This window comes from Zonotrichia albicollis, chromosome 7, assembly GCF_047830755.1.
Source record: "Zonotrichia albicollis isolate bZonAlb1 chromosome 7, bZonAlb1.hap1, whole genome shotgun sequence".
Lineage (NCBI taxonomy): Eukaryota > Metazoa > Chordata > Aves > Passeriformes > Passerellidae > Zonotrichia > Zonotrichia albicollis.
In genome coordinates, this window is record NC_133825.1 from 22,668,963 (window position 1) to 22,693,625 (window position 24,663).

The following is a 24,663-nucleotide window of genomic DNA, read 5'->3' on the forward strand; positions in this document are numbered from 1 at the left end:
TAAAATGATTCATGAGCCATCACAAATTGTTTCCATCTGTTTTTAAAGATTTGCTCACTTAGGAAGCGCTGTACTTTCCACACAGTGTGAAAAACAAAAATCTATTTCCCTGAATATGAACACACCATCCCCAAAAAACTCATATTGATGAGAGACGTTTAGAAATGTTTTATACTCTCAGGAATTACAACACAAACAAGCTCAGTATTAAACAACACTTACTTGGTTGCTTTTCTCTGCTTGATTGTTCCTATTTGAGTCTGGAAAATGGATATGGCATCCCGTTTCCTCCATCACTTTTTTAATATTATTGCCACCTTTACCTATCACATGAGAATGTTCCGTATGTGAAACATCCATCTTCAAGGTTACCCGATTGCTCTGGAAATCAAGCAGCCACAGTTTGACTTGGTCACAGCAGAATCCCAGTATGTGCGTTTTTAAGAGTAATATACTTCAAGAATGACATCAAAATTGTATTTCCAAAGTATTTCTGCTATTACTCAAACTTCTACTCAAGGATGATGTTTTTAATAGGAATCAGGTGGATGTTAATTTGGTCTTGTTTTCTTTCTAGTGAGGAAATAGTGGAGATAAATACCCCAAAGATGCACCTTCAAAAACAACTAATGCTTTTAAAACACCCTTGAACTTTCATCAATTGTGACCTAGGTGTCCTTCTGCAATTTATTCTGATTTCTTTTAATTCTGTGTTCTTTCAACTGAAGTCATGCACGCCTGTTTGATCTGAAAGGAATACATTGTGAAGACTTTGCAAATCAAAGCCATGGGACCAAGTAACTGTTTTTTCTTCCTTTTTTTTGGTACATGAATTTTTAAAACACACAAACACTGCCTACAGCTATTCTTAAAAGCTCTATTGTTAACAGCTCACAATAATGTTGTTAATAGTTGCTAAAAAAGTGGTGCTTATCACTGGAGTGCTCCTCTTGGCAATGTGCTCAGAGAGCCAGGAAGGTGCCAAACTGGTACACAGGAGCCATACACACTGCCCCAAAAGAGCTGCTGCTGAATAAAAACAGTATCTGATGAACAGAAGAGACCTCAGCCAAAATCTAGAGGTTTTAGAAATTCTGGTTCTGACGTTTCAGAGTGCAAGAATAGAGTAACTGTTAAACATAAAACAGCATAAATGCTCCTAAATTCAAATTTCAAACAGAAACAAAATTTTACGTTCTCTGAAGTGGTTGCATAATCTATTGCTTGCAGTGAAGCTGTATTTCAGATTTCGAAGTAAAACTCCAATTCAATGAACAAATCACTCATGCTTTTAGCCATATGGCAGGAAATATTATTTCTATATAATTCAGATCTGGAAAAGCTGCTTCAAGCAAGTATTTTTCTCTCAAAATGTTTAAATATGTGGGAATACACCAATATCAACATCTGCAAGGCATTTACTGGAGACTTTGCTTCAGAGCTTCCATAAATACCTCCTCTTGAAATGTGCCCATTAAAGAGATCAGTGTCACCACAAAATTAGGGGCTAAGGTGTCATTCTAAGAAAGTTTTCTTACTTTTGTGTCCAAGACAGACATGATTTTCTCTTTTGCTTCTTTAACGTTCTCTTTTTTTCCAGAAACTTTAATATGGGGATCTATAAAAGAAATAAGCTTGTAAGAAAAATACAGTACAATACCTATAAAAAAATTTCCTCACCACTCCAATAAATTTGAGCCCATTATTCATAATCCACTGATAAATCATACCACCAGCCTTTGGGATTCAGCTGAAGGCCAAAATGTCTTATTCCGTCCCTCCTGCCCCACAATTAGTATTACCAGATGAATTTATTAAACATAAGAACCGACTTAAAATAAACAGAAATCCAATTCCAAATGTATATCACAGTATAATAAACATTGCCAGCAATGCAACTACATAGCTAAGCCAACACATCTCAAACCAAAAGTAACAACAGACAACTCATAGCTTTTTGGCAGGCCACCAAGCTCAAACCCTCCCTTATCATCACTTTAATATATTTAATTAGTCTCTACAAATATTCTTTGCAATTTTAACCTGGCACTAAAGGTGTCTCCACCCAAAGTTTCTGATTGCAGTTATCAAATGAAATTTAAATGACATGTATTAAAGTAAATTGCTGAAATTCAAGTGCATAAATCAGCAGGAACACCAGCTGACAGGGGGTTTTGCCCAGTGAGATCTAAAATATTTATTCTACAGCTCACTTGGTTTACATGATAATCTTCACACCACTGCCCTTAAACAACACAAGGTGTTGGGCTGAGCTATCAGGTGCAGTTCTGCATCCCATAATATACACCCGGTCAGAGAGTACAGATCCCACTTTGGAAGTAAATCAAGTGCCAATTACTGCAAGTGTGAAAATGACACATCAGCCAGTTCAGCAGCACCATCTGGTGTCCAGGAGCACAAAGTGCCTCTGTGCAAAAGTACCCCCAGAACATTAAAGGTAAGTTCAGTTACAGCAAACCAAGAAATGCCCAACTCCCACCCACATTCATGCGTGCTAGAAACAAGGGTATGACATTGCAGGTGATGCCTCTTGCCCTGTTTTTGAGTCCTCTGCCCTTCTGCAGTGCCTTTTTCTCCTGTATTACAATGAACTGCCCTTAATACAAAAATTCTCAACCCTCTTCTGACCCTTGAATTAATGTAATTCATTATGCTAGGCAAATACATACATCTTAGGGAATATAAAAAATAAAAATAAATATATTCTCATTGGCAGGAGAAAACAGCTGTAACACAACAGATCTGCCTTTTGCATCTGAATGATTGAAATCACATCCCTGTAAAGAAATGTGAAATAATACAACTTTAGGCTGTAAACCTGTTCTATTCAATTGAAAATTGAAACTCTTTAAGTCATGCCTGGATACTCTTTTCATTCCAACAGTAAAAATAAGCCTCTAGTCTTTACCACTGAGAAGTCCTGAGCACACTGAGCTGGGGATACAAAAACACTGAAGGAGCACAGGATTCACTGCCAAGTTTCATGAAAGTCAAGAAAAATGCAGCATTTTGAGTTCTGAGAAACAGATATATTTTATTTTTTAAAATGGAAAAACCGTAGTCACAAAAACATGGTACGCACACAGAACCTACAGAGGCTTCAAAAATCTGCTGCTTCAGCCTTTCACAATGGAGCAAAGTCAAACAAAACCCCAACTAAATAGTCTTAAGGGCAAATTTTCTTTTCTTTTTCAAGTTGTCAGGAAGCCATGTGGTTGTAATGCATTTAAGCTGTGAATGATATTTGAAGTGGATGTTGCAGTCAGAAATTCCCAGAAGCAGATTCTAGCACACTGTGTGTGCCCCAAGTGCTCTTCATTTGCAACCAGGAAAAACACAAGCCCAGACCATCACCACCACTGTGGAGATGATTTTCACATATTTGTAAACATTGTATTTAAATACACATTTCATTATATGTAGGAAAATTACCTGAAATCAAGCCTGCCATCCTATTAGTACCACAGGAGATTACTATCATTCCATAATATTATTTGCTCACTCATGAGTGAAAACACAGTTTAGAATACCTATTTTTTCCATTTCTCATCTCAGCTGGACACCTCTTTTCTGTTGATACTGACAGCTTCAGCCAAACATCCTGTATTTCTACATTTGTTTGTTCTTTTAAGATGAAAAAAAGCTCAATCACTCAGTTTAAAAACAAATCCAAAGAACCCACAAAGTAAAAAAGAATCCATTGATGCCAGAGACTATTCTAAAATGTGCTACCAAATCTTTTAAAATTGGTCTTAAGTACCCTCTCCTTAACTGATTTCATCTCAAGGACACAGTGGTTGGAAATCGATATGAAGCAGGTCATTTTAAGCCAAAGAAATTCCTACTTTGAGTGTTGTTCGCTCATTCCTTCAGTGAAACACTAATTAAATACAACATCCTCATCAAATTTTGCCTGAAAATAATGACTTGTAAGTAAAAGATTTTGAAGTGTTTGAATTGGCCTTGTATGAGTTGAAAGCACATTGAAACTAGAGATGATCTGCAGGAAAACTCACAGGTACCCAAATAGCAATCAACAAACAGATCATTTCAGCAAACAATTAAGAATTTAGAGAGAGAATTACATCATAATAACCTGATTTTCTGTGTATTACAAAAAAAAATTTCTTAATATAGCTATGGAATCAAATGGCTTGTTTGCTTTGCAGCTGATTCCACGGATTAACAGTTACATTTAATTTAGGAAAAAAATCCTACCATGTCTTAGGCACTAAGACAAAAATCTTGGTTGGATAAAACTCTATATTTAATATTTGAGTTACTTACAGGTGTGATGGCAACAATGCACTGTCAAAGCCCCCTGAAATCCCCATGACACTCTCAGAAGTGTGGAGAGGATTGTCAGGCACAAATCTGTGCCAAGTGTGATGATGTCTGGAAGTGACAGTGCAGATAAGCACAAAGCAGCCCTCCAGTGGTTACTGCCACTGAGCCACCTGGCCATGGCCACCAGCTGGGGCCACAACCATCAACTTCTGTCCAGGTGATGCTAAGCCATCCCTCATCCCTAAGGAACACCTGTTTTTACTGGGGAAAAAAAAAATCACCTTGTTCTTTAAGCTCCTCTATATAACTGGGAGTATGCTCCATATAAAACTGGAGTGAGCAAAGAGCAGGTGCCTACCACAAATAAAGACATGAGACACCAAAGCTTTGTTAGCTATTTGCAAACACAGAACAAAGGTCTGTGCACTAGAAGCATATACGGCTTCAACACTTCATTTAAAGTGTAGTATCAGACCCTGGAAAAGGTTTTAACTCATAAGAAACAACATGATTAGTGTCGTGCAAACTATTAAAAATGCCATTCTATAGTAATCCATCTTTTCCATCAATTTTGAAGGGCAGTGTATTTTTCTTTAGGAATGGAAAAGAGAAAATTCATTTTAACAGGCCTTCCCCCTCCACCTCAAGAATGGAGGAATATTTACATAGAATAGAAAGCTAAAGTTATGCAACAGACACTGCTGGAAATTTTTCTCAACAGTCTTCATGTTGCCAGACTCCTGCCTTCAAGTGGTCTTTTATTGCTCCTATCCTCAAATTCCTCACTCCACACTTTGGCAGAGCTTCCTCTCCCCAGTCTTTGTCCACAGCTACACCAGCAAGCCTCCAGCTTTATTGCTACTATTGTGTGTGACACTTGAGCAAACAAAACAAAATTCCTCCAAGCAAAAGTAGATTTGTGCCAGTGCAAATGCATCTACACCAACTTCTCCCAGGCAAGAAATATTGCTAATAATGAAGCCATTTAACTGTACAGGACTCTCCTGAAATTCAAGTGTTACATTTAATGTCTGGGGCAGCTCTTCAGACTACAGCTATGCATCCAGCTTGTTTACAGGATGAACAGCCTTAAGTTAAGTAACACAAATACCAAAATACCACTGCTCTAAAAATAGCCAGACAACTGGGCAACACCAGGGCAGATGACAGTCATTCTTAACGAGGGGCTGATTAAGATCTGAATAGCCCAAGAGTATTACAGAACTTGAGCCATTCAAACAAAAAGACAAAAGAGACTCAGCATTTTTAAGGGACAAGTTATGAGAGTGTCTGTCCCAAAAGTACCAACAAAACCACACTAAGCTATGTGAGAAGTTAAAAAGAAAAAAAAATACCCAAACAACAAATTAACACATAGAAGTTGGTATGTTCTCATCTGAAAGGGCAAATACACTGATCACCCTACAATAAGATGAAAAAACAGACCTATAAAACAAGTGAGTTAAGCAAAAAGGTCAAATAAGGCTTCCTATTAATATGGAACAAAGGATAATTAAATTGAAACTATTTACTTAACGCCCATAAATTAGGAAATACTGTGCATACAGTTTTAGGAGTGGACATTCCCTCACCAAAGTAGATGATTGATAATAGCCAAGACAGACTTGAAATAGGCTCAAACTATTGCCATGGAAAAGAAAAATGAAGGTTAAAAGCATGGAGCAAATGCTCAGGAGTAAAGGCACATGCAAAGGAGTTTGACTGAATAATAAAATAAATTCAGCACTTGGGCACTTGGTGCTGTTGGCTTACCCAGTTTAAAAGAATTCTTATCCTCTCTCCAATACAACTCAGGGCACTCATTTCTCCTCCCAGTGCCTAAACCACAGAAGGAAAAATCTACTCGTGTACTAAGGCAGAAAGCAATGAGCCATTTCCTACTGCAGACTCCTGAGTATTCTCAGAGGTATCACTCAAAAACAACATGTAGTTTTTGTCATTTGGGGCTTGTCTTTTTTCTTGTTTTTTAGCTGAAGTTAGACTGCAGCATCATTTTGTCTGAGCGAGATTTCACCCAGCTAACTTGGGCATGATCAAAAGCCTACTCAGAGCATCATAAACCTCAACATGGGCTGCAAGCAATTAAAAGTATCTTCAGAGGAGACATATCCTGAGGCTCTGGGCATTCTGGGGGATCTGTTTGTTGTGGACAAACAACTGATTATGAAATGTCCCTGGGAGGAGCTAGAGCCACTGCCTATATGTGAGCACACATTTGAAGGACTGTTTTCTCAGCAATTTTTCACTCTTAACTTTCCCATTACTGGCACCTACCTGCAAACCATCTTTAGAAGAATTTCTGTTCAACTCAGGAGATGAGAAGGAAGCTGAGAAAGAGCAAACACTTGTTGCACTGCTCTGCACACTGTTCCCTCCAGGGAAGGCAGTTTACACACAGCCCTTCACTCTTGTCACAGTTTGGTTGCTCTCACCTGGGGAGCATTAACCACCAGAGCACTCCTTTTCAACCCTGCCCTGTAACAATTGCATGATGTGCAGCCAGCAATCCCCTGCTCACTTCTCTCCACCATTTATAGTGACACACTTACACAGGCAGACATACACAGATATTCACAAAGCAGACACTGAGTAACACACCAACCTTACACATACAGAAACCTGAAGAAATGCAGCACAGCATCTGGTAGAGCAGAGAAAAGAATTTTCTTCCTCAAAGATTTCAGTGTAGCTCAAAAGAAAGCATCAATATCTGCAACAGGCTACTTAAAATGGCTCTTGGAGTGAAGTATCTGTTTGATGTAAGCCTCACAAATTAAAAGAAATGAGATGCCTGTACACGAATCATAGCTGAACCCCACATTTGGATCTCCAAGCAGCTTTGAAAAATCCCCACAGAACACTGAAAATTCATGTTCAGAATGACCAGAATTAAATGAAAATTAGCCAGAAACATCAGATAAGCTTTAAAAAATAGATTACCTGTACAACATTACGTTTGGAGAATTAAACTATTGATGACTGGATTTCGGACCACTGACAGAGGAAATGAAGTTGAAAAGACTTCTCTTAAAGCATAAGCAAAGAGGGAAGACAAGGAAGAGGTAACAGATCATATGGCAATTTAAACAGAAAAGTGACCAGATTTCAAGGGAGAAGGGGAAGGCCAAGGTGGAGAAGAAAACCTGAAAAGAAGAAATGAGAATGAATTAATTGTAATCACCAAGACACTCCATTTCAGTTACACAACTTTAGTTACCACCGCGATCAGCTTAAATTCCTTCTTTTACTTCCAAAAAGAGCCTTCAGGGACATTTTGCAAATACAGTCAGCTACAAAAAGGCACATATCATGAAGCCCTTCTGCTGCTGCTCTTCAGCCTTTAGCCCAAGCAGCCACCCAAAGCAAGGCAATTTCTCAGCAGGACACAAAGCCTGTTAGGCTTATTTTTTTCCAGCACGGACACAACAAATTCACAGGTCATGACTTAAATGTCTGTTGCCATTGCATCTCAAAGCACAAACACAGAATCACAATGCCTGGGAAAGAAAATAAGTAATACAGAGAGGAAAAAAGCTATAATATTGCAAGATGAGCTTAATAGAGGAGCTAGAAAACAGCCACGACATTCCTATCAGAAATAACACCACTGTATCTTCATTGCACATGGACTCATACTCAGGGTTGCAATTCTGATGCATAAATCATGAGATAATTTTAGTTTCTCTCACACACATTCTCAAACAAGTCCTTGTGACTCCTTTTTCTAAATAAAAAACATCATCTGACTCGTGAGCTGAAGTTCCTGTCTGAGGCTCAGCCTTCCTTGCAGCACTCCCCCATCAATCCCTGGCACTGCTGCACCTTTGAGTGGCTGCTCTGACAGACTGCACCCCCTGTGAGAGCTGGGCTGGACACAGCCCCTGCAAAGAGGAATTCTGGGCCTGGACCACCAGCAGAACAGGCAATTTGCAGCTGATTTGAGAAGAGAACCTTCATTTCCTGAAGAACAGTGACTTAAAAACTTCTCCTCTTCCTTTCATGGAGGGGTTCAGAGTAAAACACTGCCCACAGTTCCTCTGCAAGGGTAATTTCTTTGTGATATACTGAGAAATAAAAACACCAAACACCTGAAAGATGCCCAGTGTTGCCCTCCAAATCAAGAAGTCACTCCTGAGCTGTTCTCAGATGAATTTTCTCTGCATCACTTCTGTCCATCTGTCTCTCCCAGTATTACATTAATAGCAAAACTCACCTCTGGGAAATTAATCACCTACTGAGCATCTCTGCAATGTGAATTTCAGCAGGCACTCTGATAAATTGCACTTGGTGTCCCAAAAATTGAGTTTAAATAGAAAGATGGGCATCAGAGTGTAACACACTCAGTCTCCAGTTTTCCTGCAAATGCAGTGCAGAGCACATTGCAAGGTATCTACTTGCTAGAAGCTCCTAAAAATCCAAATCCACCTAATTCCAATTTTCACTGAAAGATTACGACAAATTTGTACTCTCAAGTAATTTAATTACAGCAATAAGTTTATATAACTACATTCCAGAGCTTGAAATTTCAGTTTTACTACAGTTACTGCCAAGCACACTCACTGGATGTTAAGTCCCTTGATAATTCCCTTCATATTACAACTGTGTTTGTATTCTACCCCTCCCTTGTCTGGCCAAATGTAAGCAAATCCCTGCTCTTCCCAAATAAACACAGCAAGCCCTGATCAAAACCAGAAAAGCCCAAAATCTTCCTGCTCTTACAGGAAAGAGTAAAGTTCAAATCACTCTTGTGTAAGTGTAGTTATAGTACAATGCTCACCTGCTGGCTCCTTTGCTACCTAGAATTTCCTTAAAACATTCACCAACGTGAAACATTCACCAACGTGACCATAAATGCATTTTATCTTCCTCAGAGCCAGTACAAATCCATGAGTTTAAGCTCTGGTGGCTGAAGGCACACAGAACTGAGATGAAAGGCTCAAGCCAATGTGACTTTCTTTAAAAGCCTCCTTGCCTGTCACCTACCCTGCAGAATTAATGGCTGGGGCTGCTTTCTGAAGGGGCAGCAGTCTGGGAGAAGTGACTGCAGTAAATGAGGGATTTGCTGCCAGCTGCTGGCACAAGGGATGCTGTGGGTTTGTGTGTGTCCAAATGCTCGGATCAGAGAGAACCAACACCAACCCCTGTGGCTGAGTTTCAAATGGCCTGGGATGGTCTTTCTGTCCATTTATTTATTGCAAAACAGGGAGGAGTCATCTGTGCTTGAGTCAGCTGCTCCAGAAACAAAAGAAATAAACAAACTTGTGATCTAAACACAACGGTTCTTTAATTTTTAAAGTACACAGTTGTGGGGTTTGGGAGAATTTTTTCTTCAGAATGTAAGAAACAGCCTGCACTGACAGTTTCTCATTTACAGAGAAAGTTAATAAAAAGCAGATGGAGGTCACAATACAGCAACTACAATACGTGCTGTAATTAATCTGGCACTCCGAACAATCAACACAATGTCAGCAAGAGACTCACTTTAAGTCTCTAAGTCAATTACAGACTGATTAACAGCAACACATTACAGAAATTATTGACCATTTACAAAGTTGCACTGAGGTAAGAAATCCTTCAGCTGCAATAGGTGCCCTATAGGTTAATTAGGAAAAGTACTTCTCCCAAGTATTTGCTTAAAATGAATACTTGGGAGAGATACTTAAACAAAAAGAGGTTTCCCCCCAAAATATTCACAAGCCAAACATCATAAACACAGAAAACAGTGAAATTTTTCCACCTTTACATCTCACGCTGAGGAGAGCAGCCACTGGCCAAAGAAAAACTGCATAATTCACATGCATGCACTCATTTCAAATGGCAAAATATGCAAACACTGTCACTCCTGGCAAACTATTAAAAAACTGACTAGAAGAAAGTGAGGCATAGGAAGTTTGAGCCTCCAGATAGAGAGCATGTCCACTCAGAAAAAGGGTGGCAGTGCTGTTCCATTTGAAATGCTGAGAAAAAGCAAAGAAAATCAGCCTTGTTTCAAGTTCTACATCCACAGTTGAAAGAAAAAAAATTAAAAATCCCTGTGTTACTTTTCCAGTAACTGTTTCTCTAAAGAAAAAAATAATTACAGTCCCTTTCCAGCCATCTCCTACAAACATTTCACGTCCCACCAATTTGCAACAGGAAAATGTAGTCCCAGATGTGGATGAACACGTAAGTCAGCTGAAAATTGTTCCCACAGTGTATCTGTCTAAATACTTGTGGGAGAATACAAGTTTTACATTAACTGTAGCAAAACTGAATTCTAGCTCACAAGTATAGCAAAAACCCCCCTATAAATCAGTAATTCCATCAATAATAAATTTGTTATATTTATAAAGTTGCCTGCAACTGATTTTACTTGGGTAAATTTCAAACAGCATTAAATCAAAGGAGTTCTGTAAATACTTGTGTATTATACAAGGCATGAGAGTTACTTCAAAAATTACCAGCAAACGCTAGACTTAAAAACCAGAGAATTGCTTGAGAGAAACCACAAAATATGACCCAGAACTGCCCATACTCCACCATGGCAGTCTAACTCCTGAATGGCAATGCTGGGCATAGGTTTACATCAATATTGTAGTTAGCAGCTAAGGCCTCACATACCTCACTCTCTGGATAATATTTAGCCTGCCCATGAAAAAAATGAAGAAAAAAACAGCTTGTGCCATGAGGGTGGTGAAGGCACTGGCAACTGAAAGAAGTCAGCAAGAAAATTCATATCATTATCAGCAGTAGAGAGCATCACCTCTCCCTACAGCTCTTGCTCACATCTTTTCCCTGCCAGCAGATGAGAGCAGAACAGCAAAGGGCACCACTTGCAGACACAGGTTTAGAAATTGCACTTTAGGCACTCAGGTCTGAGTTACCAGATGTTCATTTTCAGTTGCTGCTGATGCTGGCAATGAGTGAGGTCAAAGTTTTAGTTGTAAAAATAACAGAAGATGGAGTAGAAAATATGCAAAAAATATCTGTGTCTGTTAATTTATGTTAGAAAGAAAAAAGAGAGTTAATGGCCAAGAGTCTCTTAATTCTTGATAATTCCTTCTTTTGGCTGATATGCTGCTTACACTGCTAAGAAGCAATTTTCTATATAATGAGTCAGCTGATTAAAAGCATAACCCATTTTGTAGTAGCTTTGTTATCCTGGTCAGGCACTCCACCAGTAATTCATGCTGTGAATGAACTTCTCTGTAGTAGTTTCTTTTGGTTTATTTTTTTCCAACCCCATCACTCTGGAACTAACTCCATCTTACTTATGGAATCCAAAATCTGCTCCCTTCCCAAATGCACTCATGCACGTAGTCACGGCATTCCTTCTTGCAGGATCTTTCAGTAAGCAAATCCACAAGAAGAAAATAAAAAAATAATTATGCACCCAAATAAGCACTTCCAGTATTCCTTCCCCTCACAGAAAGCACACATTAAATCTGACAATTCAGATTTCTTTGATATGACTAAATGTGCATCTATGAGCAAAGTCAATTCCCCTTTGTAACTGCTCACTGCACTCAGGACAGTAGGAACAGCAGAGGGGAACTACACACAGGAATTTGCACACATATAGCTACAAATTTACTGCTGGAAATCTCAGTGGGGGTGTTTGGCATTAGAGGATTTTAAGCCAATTCCACAAAAAAAAAGCTTGCACTTTCCTGAAGCCCAGTATTTTCACAACTTACTTTCTTGGCTACTACTCTCCTCCAGCACTGCAAAACCAAGTTTACATTATTTGACATTGCACTGGAAACAAATCCAATCAGCTGGACGAAAGCTGCACTCAAAATTAATCATTTTTATTGCCATCTTGGTTTACTTGCACACATTCTAACTCTGTGGTTTTTTTTTTTTAGTAGAAATTGCCAATATCTTCAGCTCCCATGGACTAGAAATTCATATTTTGCATTCCTGGTATTTTAAGTCATCCATATGTTTTGATGCAAAATAAGACATCTGGTAAATGTTTAAAAAATTTAAATTGCAGCCATCAAAACTGCAACTTTATGGAAGCTGCACAAAGACATCAAATGGGAATGGTGACATGTTAGACATTGAATCACTGGTTTAGGACAGTAATTAAGGTACACATCAATACAGCAGCATTTAGCAGCTTTTCCCTAGGATATTCATTAAGTAAGAATCTGAGAATTGTGTCTGATCTGATTTCCAAGGCAAGGATATATATTGGAATTCCATGCCAGGCACCTATGAACAGAAAGCTGTAATCCTCCCCTCCACCTTTTGGAATATGCATTTTCACCACCTTCCTCCTTTGCACCTCCCATCTGTTTCCCCATTTACACCATCTTTGGCACTAACTCTATCATTCAACTCTTTCAAAATCCTTATTTCTTTAAGACTCCCACTCCAACCTCACATTTCCTGCCATCCCACCTACCTCTTTCCAACTGGCTTCAGTCTCCTCATCGGCCTCTCATTTCCTCTCCGTGTCTCTCTCCATTCCACTTCATTCCCAACTTTGTCCTTTCCCACAGCTTTGTTCCCATGAACAAGAGCTCATTTGCCTTTCCCTTTCACAGGAGTTAATACAGGGGGAAGATGTTGCCAGCAGCCCTCTGAGACTGGCCATGGCTGGTGAGCATTGCCAGATGGTTTTGGTCTCCCCAGCTAAACGAACCCAATTCCAAAGACAAAACTACCAGAATGCTTAACAAGCATTTACCATAAAAACACAAAGTTTTTTAAACATTAAAAATCTGGACCAAAAAAATCACCAGAACACTAGCTATGCCCAGGAATTTGTTCAATTTAGATTTGACTTCCTTTACAGACAAAATAATCTTGCCAAGTAATCATGGAATTAAATGACCAGCACAGTTTTATGCAATGTTAAGTTTGTACAGATGAAAAGTCTAAAATTCTGAAAACTCTATTACAGCTATTTTTCAGATATTCCCTCCTACTGCTACTTCAGAAAAATCCTATGATTCAAATTACAGCTTCCAGAGGAAGTCATTAAAGAGACCAGAATTTCTATCAATGATGGTTTTGTAAGTTTGCACTTTGCCTTTGGCACAGACTCTGTCTATATTTAGAATGCACAGTATAAAGAATGCTTGAAATCAAAGCACACAAAAATATCAGAATTTTACTAGCAATACATCAAATTTGCAGGGGGAGGATAATACTCATGTACACTGTAATTTCAGCAGGTTTATAGGGCTTCATCAGGGTTGGAGCAGGGAATGCAGGAGCCAGCCCTACCTGAAAGTGCTCCTGTCCCATGAAAGCCTCTTTGGGGAAGTTACAGAAACACTGTATCAAAACCTGTAAAGACTAGAAATTTTTTTGTCAGCTACAGAATATCACACATTAGGTATAATTGCTTCAAAGTATGAAAATGTAGTGTTCTCCCCAGTAATATTCAAGGGCATATGATCTTTTTTTCCTTCAAACTGTGACAAGACTCTTAAGTAGATTTCCATCATGCATCTTTGTTTCTCTAAGCTTTTGAGAGCTGGAGGGTTCTGGCCTCCTCCACTCAAAGCATTTTTTGTTCCAAACCAGAACAAGAATTCAAGTCCTGTTTGCTAACCTGACATATCATTGCCACTCACTGAACAATGCTTAATTGTGTTTAATGCAAAATTGGTGTGTTGAAATTAGCACCCTCAGTTACTCATATTAGTGTCAGATATTTTCATTCAGTAATGCATTATTTTGGCAGCAAGAACTTCTCAGCATCCATTTATGCCTTCTCAGCCATTGGGACTGAAACACATGGTAGCAGGAGTATGTCATACTCTAAAAAAATGAAACATGACACTTGGCCTTTTTTAACACTTCTCCAACCAAACCCAAGAAAAGGTACATGGTGACAAAAGACCAAAAATGTGCTCTGGGCACTTAACATCAAGAGTTCATCTTCTCTCATGAAAAATACTCAAGAGGATGAATAATCCTTTCTCTGAAGGAAAAAGCACTAGAGTAATACAAATAGCATTACTTTTGCTATATCAAGGTCGAACAAAAATAAGCTTAATGCCACTCTAAGGAACAGAAAAAACTCGTAATTTCCCAGACCCTTTACCAGATCTGACTGAAATTTTACTTCATGAAGCAACTGCATAGATAAGGAACCATGTTACTCCCCCTCCCGAAACACTACCAGTATTCTCAAGAAACATTGCAGAGCACCCTTTATCTCCTGGCATGAGCAACTTTCAATTGCATTGCAGAATCATATGTGCAATTCATCTACTTTGAACATATGAGCAGAATTTTTTTTAAAGAAATCTACTTATATACACAGTTCTTAGCTGGACAATTGCATAACAGGGTGAATCTTTTTTCCTGTTTTTAGTGAGGTCAAATAAGAGCTGCAAAGGAATTTTGCTGCACACTGCGAAAGCTGACACAAAATACCCAAACCAACAGTTCTGTTGTCATGGGCACCAACAAGGAAAAGGTTTTTAAATGCCAAGATTTTTGAGAAAAACTTTCCTGAACTGGTATAAAGTCAGACCCAAAACTTTACGCCTTGGGAACCAAAACTAAGCAGCTTCAGGAAAAATTCTGCTGACAAAGGAGCACGGGCCCCCACAAGCCAGCGGCCCTGAATGCCCCCTGCGTCAGTGGGACTGGCACCAGGGCATGCCAGGCTGCAGGGCTGGGCTGCCTAGCAGGGAGCCATGGAGGCAGGGGACAGCCTGCAAGCATGCAGCAAGGTAGCAGAGACAGGGAAAACCACAATTGTGCTGTTTGCCAGCTGTGAAAACAATTATGTCTTCCTGATTTTGTTTCTAGCAGAAGTAGTTACAAGTCTTGCCTTGGCAAGTGCTTGGAAAAGGCACAGGTGAGTGCACCTTTGTCATTATTCACATGTGGAATAAAGCTGTCCTGGGGTCTGGTGATCAAAACCCATTGTGCCTTCTGCTATTACATGAAGGTGTCTCAAATGGTGCACTGGGATCCCCTTTCCATTTGGAATTCATTTGGAATTCATGAAGTGAACTCTTAAGCCCATCCTGCAACACCTTTCTGTTGCCCACTGTGTAACCAGGTGAAAAGCTCCTCTCCTGAGGGAGCAGGGGCCCACAGCAGCCACCAAACCACCACCTCCCTCCCCTCACTGCACCAGGTATGGACAGGGGCTGTTTCCTTGGCTTTAAGGGTGGGGAGCCACATGAGCACAGGAAGGCTCCAGAGCAGCAGCAGGTTTGAGTGCCTGGCAGAGCTCCAGCTGGGATAAAGCACATTACTTTCTCTCCAAGCTGTAGGATGACTTGGGGCAAGCTGAGCCAACACTTCTATTGATGTGCACACTGAAATCAATGCTGAGACTAAACATAAACCTTAATAAGAGACCAACACAAAAGTTACCTCTGTGTGCTTAAGCATCCAGGCACTTGAGAGGTTTAGATGCTCTCTTCTCTCCATCACTCTACATCCCTTGATCCCTAACTAACAGGAAGGGTCATTGCTCCATACATACATGTTTGGTTCCTAGCAAGAATTAGGGTGCAGCCTTTCAGGTGGCACAGTTTTCAAAAGTATCTTAGTGGGTGAGAAGCTCAAGTTTGTCAGAAAAACTCCACCTATCACTGCAGGTCTCCAAGGACCTGATTAATTCCCCTACCCCTTTTTTTTTTAATTGGAGCTTAAGGCTCTAAACCAATTAAGTGGCTATTCATAGCATAGAATTTAAGGTAGGAAAATTAGTTGATTATAACCCACATTCACTTGATCAGGTTTGGTTCTGAGGTTTTATTGTAACTAGAAACAGCACACAAAGATATGAAAATAGGTCAAGAGCAGGAGTTGACCCAATCTATGAAAAACTTCTGAGAGTCCTTAATTCATTAACAGCACTTGGTAGTCCTGGGATGCTGTGTGACCTTCCCAGGTGGTGCTGATTCACCATTTAAGACATTAGGTGCAAAGTAAAACTCAGTGCCTTCCTGCATTTAAAGCAACACAAAACATCAATTCCGTCTACAGTAATTTACAGTAGAGTGTTTTCCTTTAAGATTGATAAATCAGTAACACAGGCAAGTAGTGACAGGCACACAAGCAATTCCAGCACATGAAGTTCTGTTTCCTATTATTTACAACATTTTAATGCACTTTTAGAGGTTATATATGGCTACAAAGGAAAAGATTGCAATTTTAGAAGTGAATTAAATTATAGGAGGGCTTTTAATCCTATTAACATGAGTACTTTTACCTCACATTTTACTTGAGCATAGTCTTTAAGAAAGTAGCAGGATTCACTTCTATATTGAAATAATTAGGAATAAATCGACCGTAACTAAGAAAAGTAGTTTCTGTAAGAAAATGTTTTCATGCAACTTAAACCATCTCTGAAATCCCCAATCTTTAATTTCTGTGGGTTTTCCACAACACCACTAGTTCCAAATCACTTTTTAACAAAATTAAAAACAGGCATAATATATATACAAGGTGAAAAAAGGAAAAAAAATAACTAATGCCTCTTTAGCCCAGAAGAAGGAAGTCATTTAAGGAAACCACTGAAACCCTCTGTTATGGCTGCAACTATATTAAGGAGTAACATGTATGTAAAACCTTAAAGAAAAGGAAAACACTCAAAACCTAAAAAATAAGGTGATCCTAAACAGTCATTATTTTATATGGAATCACAGGATCTTTAAGGTTGGAAAAGACCTCCAAGATCATGAAGTCCAACCTTTGACTGAACACCACCTTGTCAATTAAGCCATGGCAGTGAGTGCCATGACTGCTTAGTTTTTGGTTTTTTTGAACCCTTCCAAAGATGGCAACTCCACCACTTCCCTGTTCCAATTTCCCAATTCTTCACCACTCCTCCAGGGAAGATATGCACACAACCACACAGAGCACAGCATTATCTGCTTAGGAGTTGCATGAGACAAAGAAGCAAATAGCCTAAACTATTAGGAATTTTCAAGTTGCTTTTATGTTTATTTGACTGAACTAGGACTTGGCTAATTTCTTGGGGAAATTTCAAGTTATATAACTGCCCTTTGCAGACATGCCAGCATCTGAAGAACACTAAGACACCTGGTATTTAGAAAAGATGAAGTATGCAATGTAAATCTAGTGGCCTAGACCAAAATCCTTTCAGTGTTTCAGCAATCCCAGTGAAAACTGAAAGAGAAATCTATTAATTCCACCAAACTTGGCATTTACTACAAAATACCATCAATGCAATGAGAATCTCCTGAAGAAAAGGTCCAAACCCCCTTGATACCACACAAGTTCTTTTCCCTCTACTCAAGTTTCTCAAAATCTGCCTCATTGAGCTCCCTGGTTTGCTTAGGGGTGTTTTGGTTTGGTGGAGGCTTTGGGGTTGTGGTTTCTGGTTGGCTGGGTGTTTCCTGGGGGGAAGAAAACTCTAGAGACTCCCAGACACGCTACAAGAGGTTACAACGATGTTTAAAGTTCACAAGACTCCTAGGTAATGATGCTGTGGAGGGTTATTAACTCTTCTACTATCACTGATATTTAATAACAAAATACTGGGTTTGGACAGAAGCATTGACAAAGTCCTACTCACATCCATTAATCTGAGGTGGGTTTTTTGCAGTGTGGAATTCCTGCATGGCAGTCTCTGCTCTGTACAAATGTGGGATTCAGCTCAGCTGCAGCACAAAGAGCAATGTTGCATAACTTATGATGCACCTGTGTTTTAAGCAGTGATGTAATCCCTACATGGAACAAGTGTGTAAATGATGAAGTGATCGCAATGGGATGCTGAACTGGCAGGCACAACTCTGAACTACTCATAGATTAACCACTCCTGGGATATTGTACTGCTAGAGGTTTAGCTTTAAAAGCAGTTCACACTCTTCTCAAAAAAGATTGCATTGACAAACTGAATTGAGAAAATTAGGTATTTTGGAAAGAAATTCTCTAAAAAGCCTAAAATCAGATTTATCAGAAAGCCTATGGCAAAAGAAGAAATCACTGGCATTTTATCTGCACACTGTCCTAAGGCTGCACAGCCTGACACTGCAGTTCTTGGTTCTCTCCCTCCCTGTTTCAACAGAAAATATCAACTTCAACTTCTATCACAGTACTGGGAAACAACTGAAAGTTGATTTAAAGGTCTGAAAGGACAAACATTTTAGCTTACTCTAGATATCTAAGGCAGTAACTTACAAGCTTGGCCTTGAGTTCACTAAGCAGTGACATTTGTTTTAACAAAAGAGGAGGCTCTACCTTTTATCACAACGCCTCCTGAAACAGGCAGAATGCTTCCCTTGCACCTAAACAACATTCCAATAAACCAGAGTGAGCTTTTACTGATTCAGCTGAAGTCTCCCTGGTTATTTGTTTCAAGTGTGGTATTACAGTTATTAACTTCACTGTGCATGTTACCTTCACAGCTCAGGATGCAAAGAGGGAAACAGTTGCACTTGGCTTGAAAGATAATTTGCAAAAGGCAAAGTTTAATGAAAAGAATGAAAACAAATTGCCAGTGTAACCAAAAGTGTAAGCAGTGCCCAATGCCAGTCATTGCTGCCTTCCTTCCAGTACCTCCAGTACTTTGCTGTTCTCCTTGGATATGAATTTAACATGCTCTGTACTTGTGTTGGAGATATGCTAATGAAAAACAGTATGTATGAAATGCTTTGATGACAAAAGCTAGTTTAAATTTTTTGAAGTTATTAAAAAAGATGAAAGAATTGGTAAAAAGCAAAATCAAATGGAAAAAGTACAAATAGATTTTTATTGACCAACTTAAAATGCATCAGTGATAAGAGAGGAAAAACAGAAAAAAAGCAAAAAGTCACAATGCCAGAAATAGCAAATAAGAGAAGTAAAACAGAGTAATGAAGCTCAAGAGAGAAAGAAAATAAATTGGTAATTTCAAGATATGATACAGATTAAAAAGAGCTGGAGACTAAAGAAAATAGAAGAGGAATGAAAATATGGGATTAAGAGGAAGAAAAAAGAGCAAGATAAGTCCATTTTAAAAGTGAATGATGGAAGAGACCCCAGAGTTCTACCTGCTCTGCAAGTTCAATTTATCTTGCATTTCCCTTTACCATCTTTTTTAACATATTAAAATATTCCTTGCTCCAACTCTCTGATCATCTTCCTGCTTAGAGCCACTAAGTTTCCAGGAGCTGAAGGGATTCGTATGGTGGCTGCTCCCCAAAAGTTATTCCAAGCTACATTCTGAGCACACACATCCCACAACCTCTTTATGGCTGTTGCAATGCAAAGGGACACAGGGGGATGGGGAAAGGAAAATTTTGAAATAAAAAGAGTGGGGAATATAGGTGAAATCTGAACTCCCACATATCCATTTCCTAAAGAACAGCCTCAGCACCCATCCCCAAGCACTGCTGCTGGTTGACAGGACATTCACCTGCTCCCAAGGCATTCAGCATTCCAGTTCCATACAAACAGATGGGGAAACACAAGAGCATGTATAGTGAGGGTTCAGACACCTAGCAAATGAACAAGAACACTCCCTCTGCAAAAGTAAAAATTATCCATGGCTAGATTTGAGGAACAGTCACTCTGGTCCCCCATGTGAGCACCAATGACAGCACAGCAGAAAGGGCTGGACAACAAGAACAAGACAGGTCAGTATTTCAGAAAGGGAGAGGGAAAATCCCATCATCTTATGCCTGCTTGGAAAATGTTTGTGGAACTACAGCATCTGATCATTTAGGATTTGGCAACCTACTCATGCTTGCATACCACTGAATAAATCTTTAAAAGACAATTAACAGCATTCCAAAGGAACAGTAACTACAACAGAGTGAAAAAGCATGTTGAGAGCCAGAGTTACTGTCTCTCAATTTGGTCTTTAATTCACCAGACTAGAGAAGATCCCAAACCTCCAGAACATGAGGCTTTGATACACCCTGAGCTCTACAGCACCAGTGCCAAGCAGAGCAAACCCTGCCAGTGCCAATTCTTTCATTACTGATGGAATCAGTCATGAAAAGCTTTAAATTGTTCACTTCCCTCCCGAAATCCTTCATGTTATGGGATCAGATTTGGCAACCTGAACAAATGGGTTGCGTTAAGATGCTGTGGAAGATTTATATGTTTGAGTGTTTTCTAAACATTTATTTCAAAATGCTTTAACCCTCTGCATCACTAGAGTAAGGCTACAGCATCTGGTGTTCATTAAAACCAGGAAATTCCTGTTTTGCTCTTATGAAACTGTTGAGAGTTGATAATAGTTTTTTTTTTTAATTTAGCTTTGTGATGATGTGTTTTAGAAAACACATTAAATAATAAATTTGAATTAGCAAATTTTTTAAATCTGCTTATGCCTAATTCAGACATTAGTCTCTTGCAATTCAAAAACCCCATCAGAAAATGTTTATCAAGTGTAAGTTAATGAATTATCACTATGATACTTAAAATATAGAATTTTGGACTCATCAATTTAAAAGTTGTCATTAATATAAGAGAAAAGAAATTATACAGAGGTTCACAAGAGGTTCTTGGTGCTTCAGCTTCACTATAGCCCATTTTTTTCTAAAAGATCACAAAAGGATTCTGGATCTTTTAGAGAAGTTATTCTTCATCCTCATTCCTCACTGAATCTTACTGTGCACACCTGGGCTGTAAATTTCAATACCTTTGTGTTTCAATTCAAAACAAAACATGGTTTCTTCTTATTGATTTAGTATCGGTAGTGTCTAATTAAAACCATCACCAGCAGTGAGAAGAACGACACCATTGAGCTCTGAGTGCTTCATGACAGACTGACCAACATCGCAGGAAGAAAAGCAGTGTTTTCCTAACAACTGTTTTTCCCCTGTATTGGGAGGAAAGCTGTGAATGACCTAAGGCCACAACACACAGGATGTGAAGCTGCTGAAACCACAAGCAGATTATATTGCAAAACTACACAAAAAACATAAAAAATCTGGGATGTCTGGGTGATGCCTGGGTGCAGTGTGGGGCTGGGGTACAGCACTGTCCATCCATAGCTGCTGCTCCCTCATGAGTGACTCAGCCCCAGCCAAGGAGGCAGGCAGACCATGTTCTGAGGTCAAGTCCCTGCAGAGCCAGCCAGTTATTTGCTGCAGACTCTCCTCTCAATCACTAAATGTCATTAAGTGAAGCTAAGAGTATGTTAAACACTTGGAATATTTACCCCTATATAAACAGCTGCTGTAGCTACAAATGGAAACTTACAGAATTGCAAACAATTGGTATTAAGTGTAAACAGATCATATAAACTGCACCTTATTTCACAAGAAATAGGAACCTCAGGGTTAAGGGGCTCTTTGTACACAGGTTGTAATTTACTATCTTAGGTGTATATACACACAAGCCAGCACACCAGAGCTGGCCAGAGAGTGGTTTAAGTTTTAACTCTAGAGCCACCCTGAAATCCACAGGCATTTGAAACACATTTTTTAATAGCTTAGCATATTGCTAAAATGTCTTGTTTACAGCCCATTACTATCTCACTATCTAAAGTTTCTTTTGGCACAAGGACTTTGCAGGATAATCATTCCCACTGCAGATTCACTCAGTATGCCCAGCTGGAATATGTGTTCCCTTTCCTCAATTCTAACTTTTATCAGCCCATAACTCTTTTAGCTGTTTTATTTCCCATGGTACTCAAATTCATTCCATGTATTGATAGAGCTTCACCTCATTATCTTCTACTTGAAGTCACTAATAAAGAGGTTAATTTAATTTAAAGCTGCACCTCCAAGTACCAATGCAGAAACCCAACCAACCACCTCTTACCCCTCTTCTTTTGCCTTTCATTCATGCTTTTCATCTTCAGAACTAAGCCCACTTAAATTAGGAGGGGTGGGGGGGGAAGTTACAGGCACCACTTTATTTCTTCTTTTCTATCCTCAGAAGAAAAACAACCTCTTGTGCCTCAGTTTGTTGAGGAGTATCAGGTGTGCATCAATTCCCAGCACCCCAAGGAGAGGGCACACAGAACTCCCCAGGTTTGCACAGAGACCTTGTCACTCCTGCATTACTATAAATGTTAGTTCCACACAAAAATGCCTATATACAGAACACCAGCATTTTCCCCAGTCTTAATTCCTTCCCCATTTTAGCAAGATTCTTTTTCCATGCAAGTGGGGAAAAGAAAAAATGAAATCAATTTGGACTTTAACACCATGTGGCAAAGTACCTCAGAAACAATCTCACTTTACACCATAAAAGTTTTATTAATCCTGCACCTTTCTAAAAAGATCATTTTTCTTCCCAAGAGATGTTATTAATTTACTAAGGTTAGCCCATACCTCCACCTATACATTCTATATATAACATGAAGAGAAATTATCTGAAGTTCATTTTCTTGGTTTTTAATTATGTATCAGCCTGGTCAGAAATGCATGCAGTGTTCCCAATTTCATTTTTTATGCAGAAGAGAAATTAAGTGTTGCTTTCAATCAGTCACAGCTATGACTCCTTAAGAACAGAACAACAATGTTTATTTCAAAGAGAGATGTCCAGACTGTACACTTAGTTCACACTAATAAGCTGGACTTCCAAAAGAAACATAATTTAAACCACAATACTGGTCATTCCTAAGAAATAGCTCCACTTAGGTTTCTTAGAGAACCCAAAAAAGTGTGCAGGCTGTCGCTGTCAGGGACACAATGAATATTTACTGTTCTGCTGGGCTTGGCCAACACTCATCTTTGTACTCTAGAGAAACAAACACAAAACCCCACAAAACACCCACTCATCTAAAATGTTACCAGAAACACAGGCTTTGGCTGCTGTAAAATAAAGAAACTGTTCTGAATAGATACAGAATCATACAGCAGAAGGCACACATGCTTAATACAGCAGTTTTGATTAAATAAGTACTCACAGAATTGCAAGCTCCTTAAAATGGCTTGGTGTATTGAATACCTATATACAGTCAAGATAACTTCCACAGGAAATTTCTATAAGAAACAGCATACTGAAATGGAAATACTTCAGGTGACCAGTATTGATGTGTGACTCTAAAAATCCAATTCTTTCTTCTGTGGTTTTCACTATGCTAACAACAAGTCCCACCCCATAAAAAGAGCAAAGTAAAATACCTTTTTTCGATTTTGCTCCGATCTTCAACTTTGATGGCCAAGCAATCTGTGTGTTTGTTTCTTCCATAATCTATTAAAAAAGGAAAGCATTTTCAAAGAATTAAGTTTTTTTTTCTCCTGCAAAAGCATATATTCATTTTCTGAAAATATGATGTTTACCATTTTTAAAACTGTTAAATATTATTACTTTTAAATAGCACAAGCCATGAACTGCTTCTCTGTTTTTCTTGAGAACTTTTGTTTGTTGATAAGCATGGCTGAGTTCTGATCATTCAAAAGAATTCCACAGAGCAAACCCAAAATGCTCAGCAGCTTCCATGAAGTTCAAATGACCACTAATAGCTACAGCAGACTCCACATTCATCTCTGAGGGAATTTCAGACCTTTACAACACAAATATTTCTTCAATTACCTTAAAATGGTTCTTAAGTAAAGCCTATCAAATTTAAATTGAGTCTTTTTTGAGTCTCCATAAGTCAAAATACATTGGTTTGCCTCACTTTTACCCAAAAGCAGCTTTTCATTATAAGCTTATCCAGCCTCCAGAATTTTTACTTAGTTTAGCAGGTCAGAGCAGACATTTGACAGCCTTTTTTTATTATGACACAGTGTGTAACCTATCTGTACATCTCCAACCAGCCAACAGGGAAAAGCTATGCACACACTCTCACACTGTGAAAAGCAGGCAGTCATTTAGCTCAGTGTCAGCTCTCATTCTGCTGCTGCCTTGGGCTCAGTGACAATTCCACCAGCCCATTACAGGCAGATGATACTGAAATTTCATCCTGGCACAGAGCTACAGAGCTTCACCAACCCATTCAGTTGTAACACAGGAGAAGGAACTGCTTGACACCAGGGACTTCAGACAGATGAATGGAAATGCAGCTCCTAGAAATGCTGGGCATGTCTACTGAGGCTAAAGGACTTCTCTTTTATACCAAGGTCTCATCAACAAGCATGGTGATCTCATACCTCTCATCATACTCATGAGGGAATGAAAACAATTCAAATGTCAAAATAATTAGCAAAGTCACTTGCAAGCAGCAGACTAATGCATTAACAGCTACAATACCAGTATGTTCTCCCTAACAGTACAATTCAAAATTAGGCAGATTTCCCTAACAGTTCCTAATTCTTATCTTCTACATCCAAATCCCAAAGACACCACAACAACTTCCAGATTAGCATGCCATGTGGAAAAACAAAGCGTCAGCCAGACTTCATTATACTATATTTTTGGTTTCAGCACTATTGGATAATAAGTTACAGCTGAAATAAAACATTTCCAGGAGGGTGAAATTCTACCAGCAACATACATATACTTTTTACCATT

General features: G+C 39.0%; 1 protein-coding gene across 2 annotated transcripts in view; it reads right to left on the bottom strand.

Moving 5' to 3' along the window:
- Window positions 1-24,663, bottom strand: part of BICC1 (BicC family RNA binding protein 1) — an 89,960-nt gene that overhangs the window by 21,546 nt on the left and 43,751 nt on the right. Inside the window, exons 3-5 of one of the 2 annotated variants that reach the window (XM_074544653.1) lie at window positions 23,331-23,400; window positions 1,539-1,618; window positions 223-381 (exon numbers count right to left, since the gene is read on the bottom strand). In XM_074544653.1, coding sequence (XP_074400754.1) covers window positions 223-381; window positions 1,539-1,618; window positions 23,331-23,400 — 309 coding nt within the window. Of the gene's footprint in view, window positions 1-222; window positions 382-1,538; window positions 1,619-7,269; window positions 7,436-23,330; window positions 23,401-24,663 lie in introns of those variants that run through there. The other variant, XM_074544654.1, reaches the window with a different exon arrangement.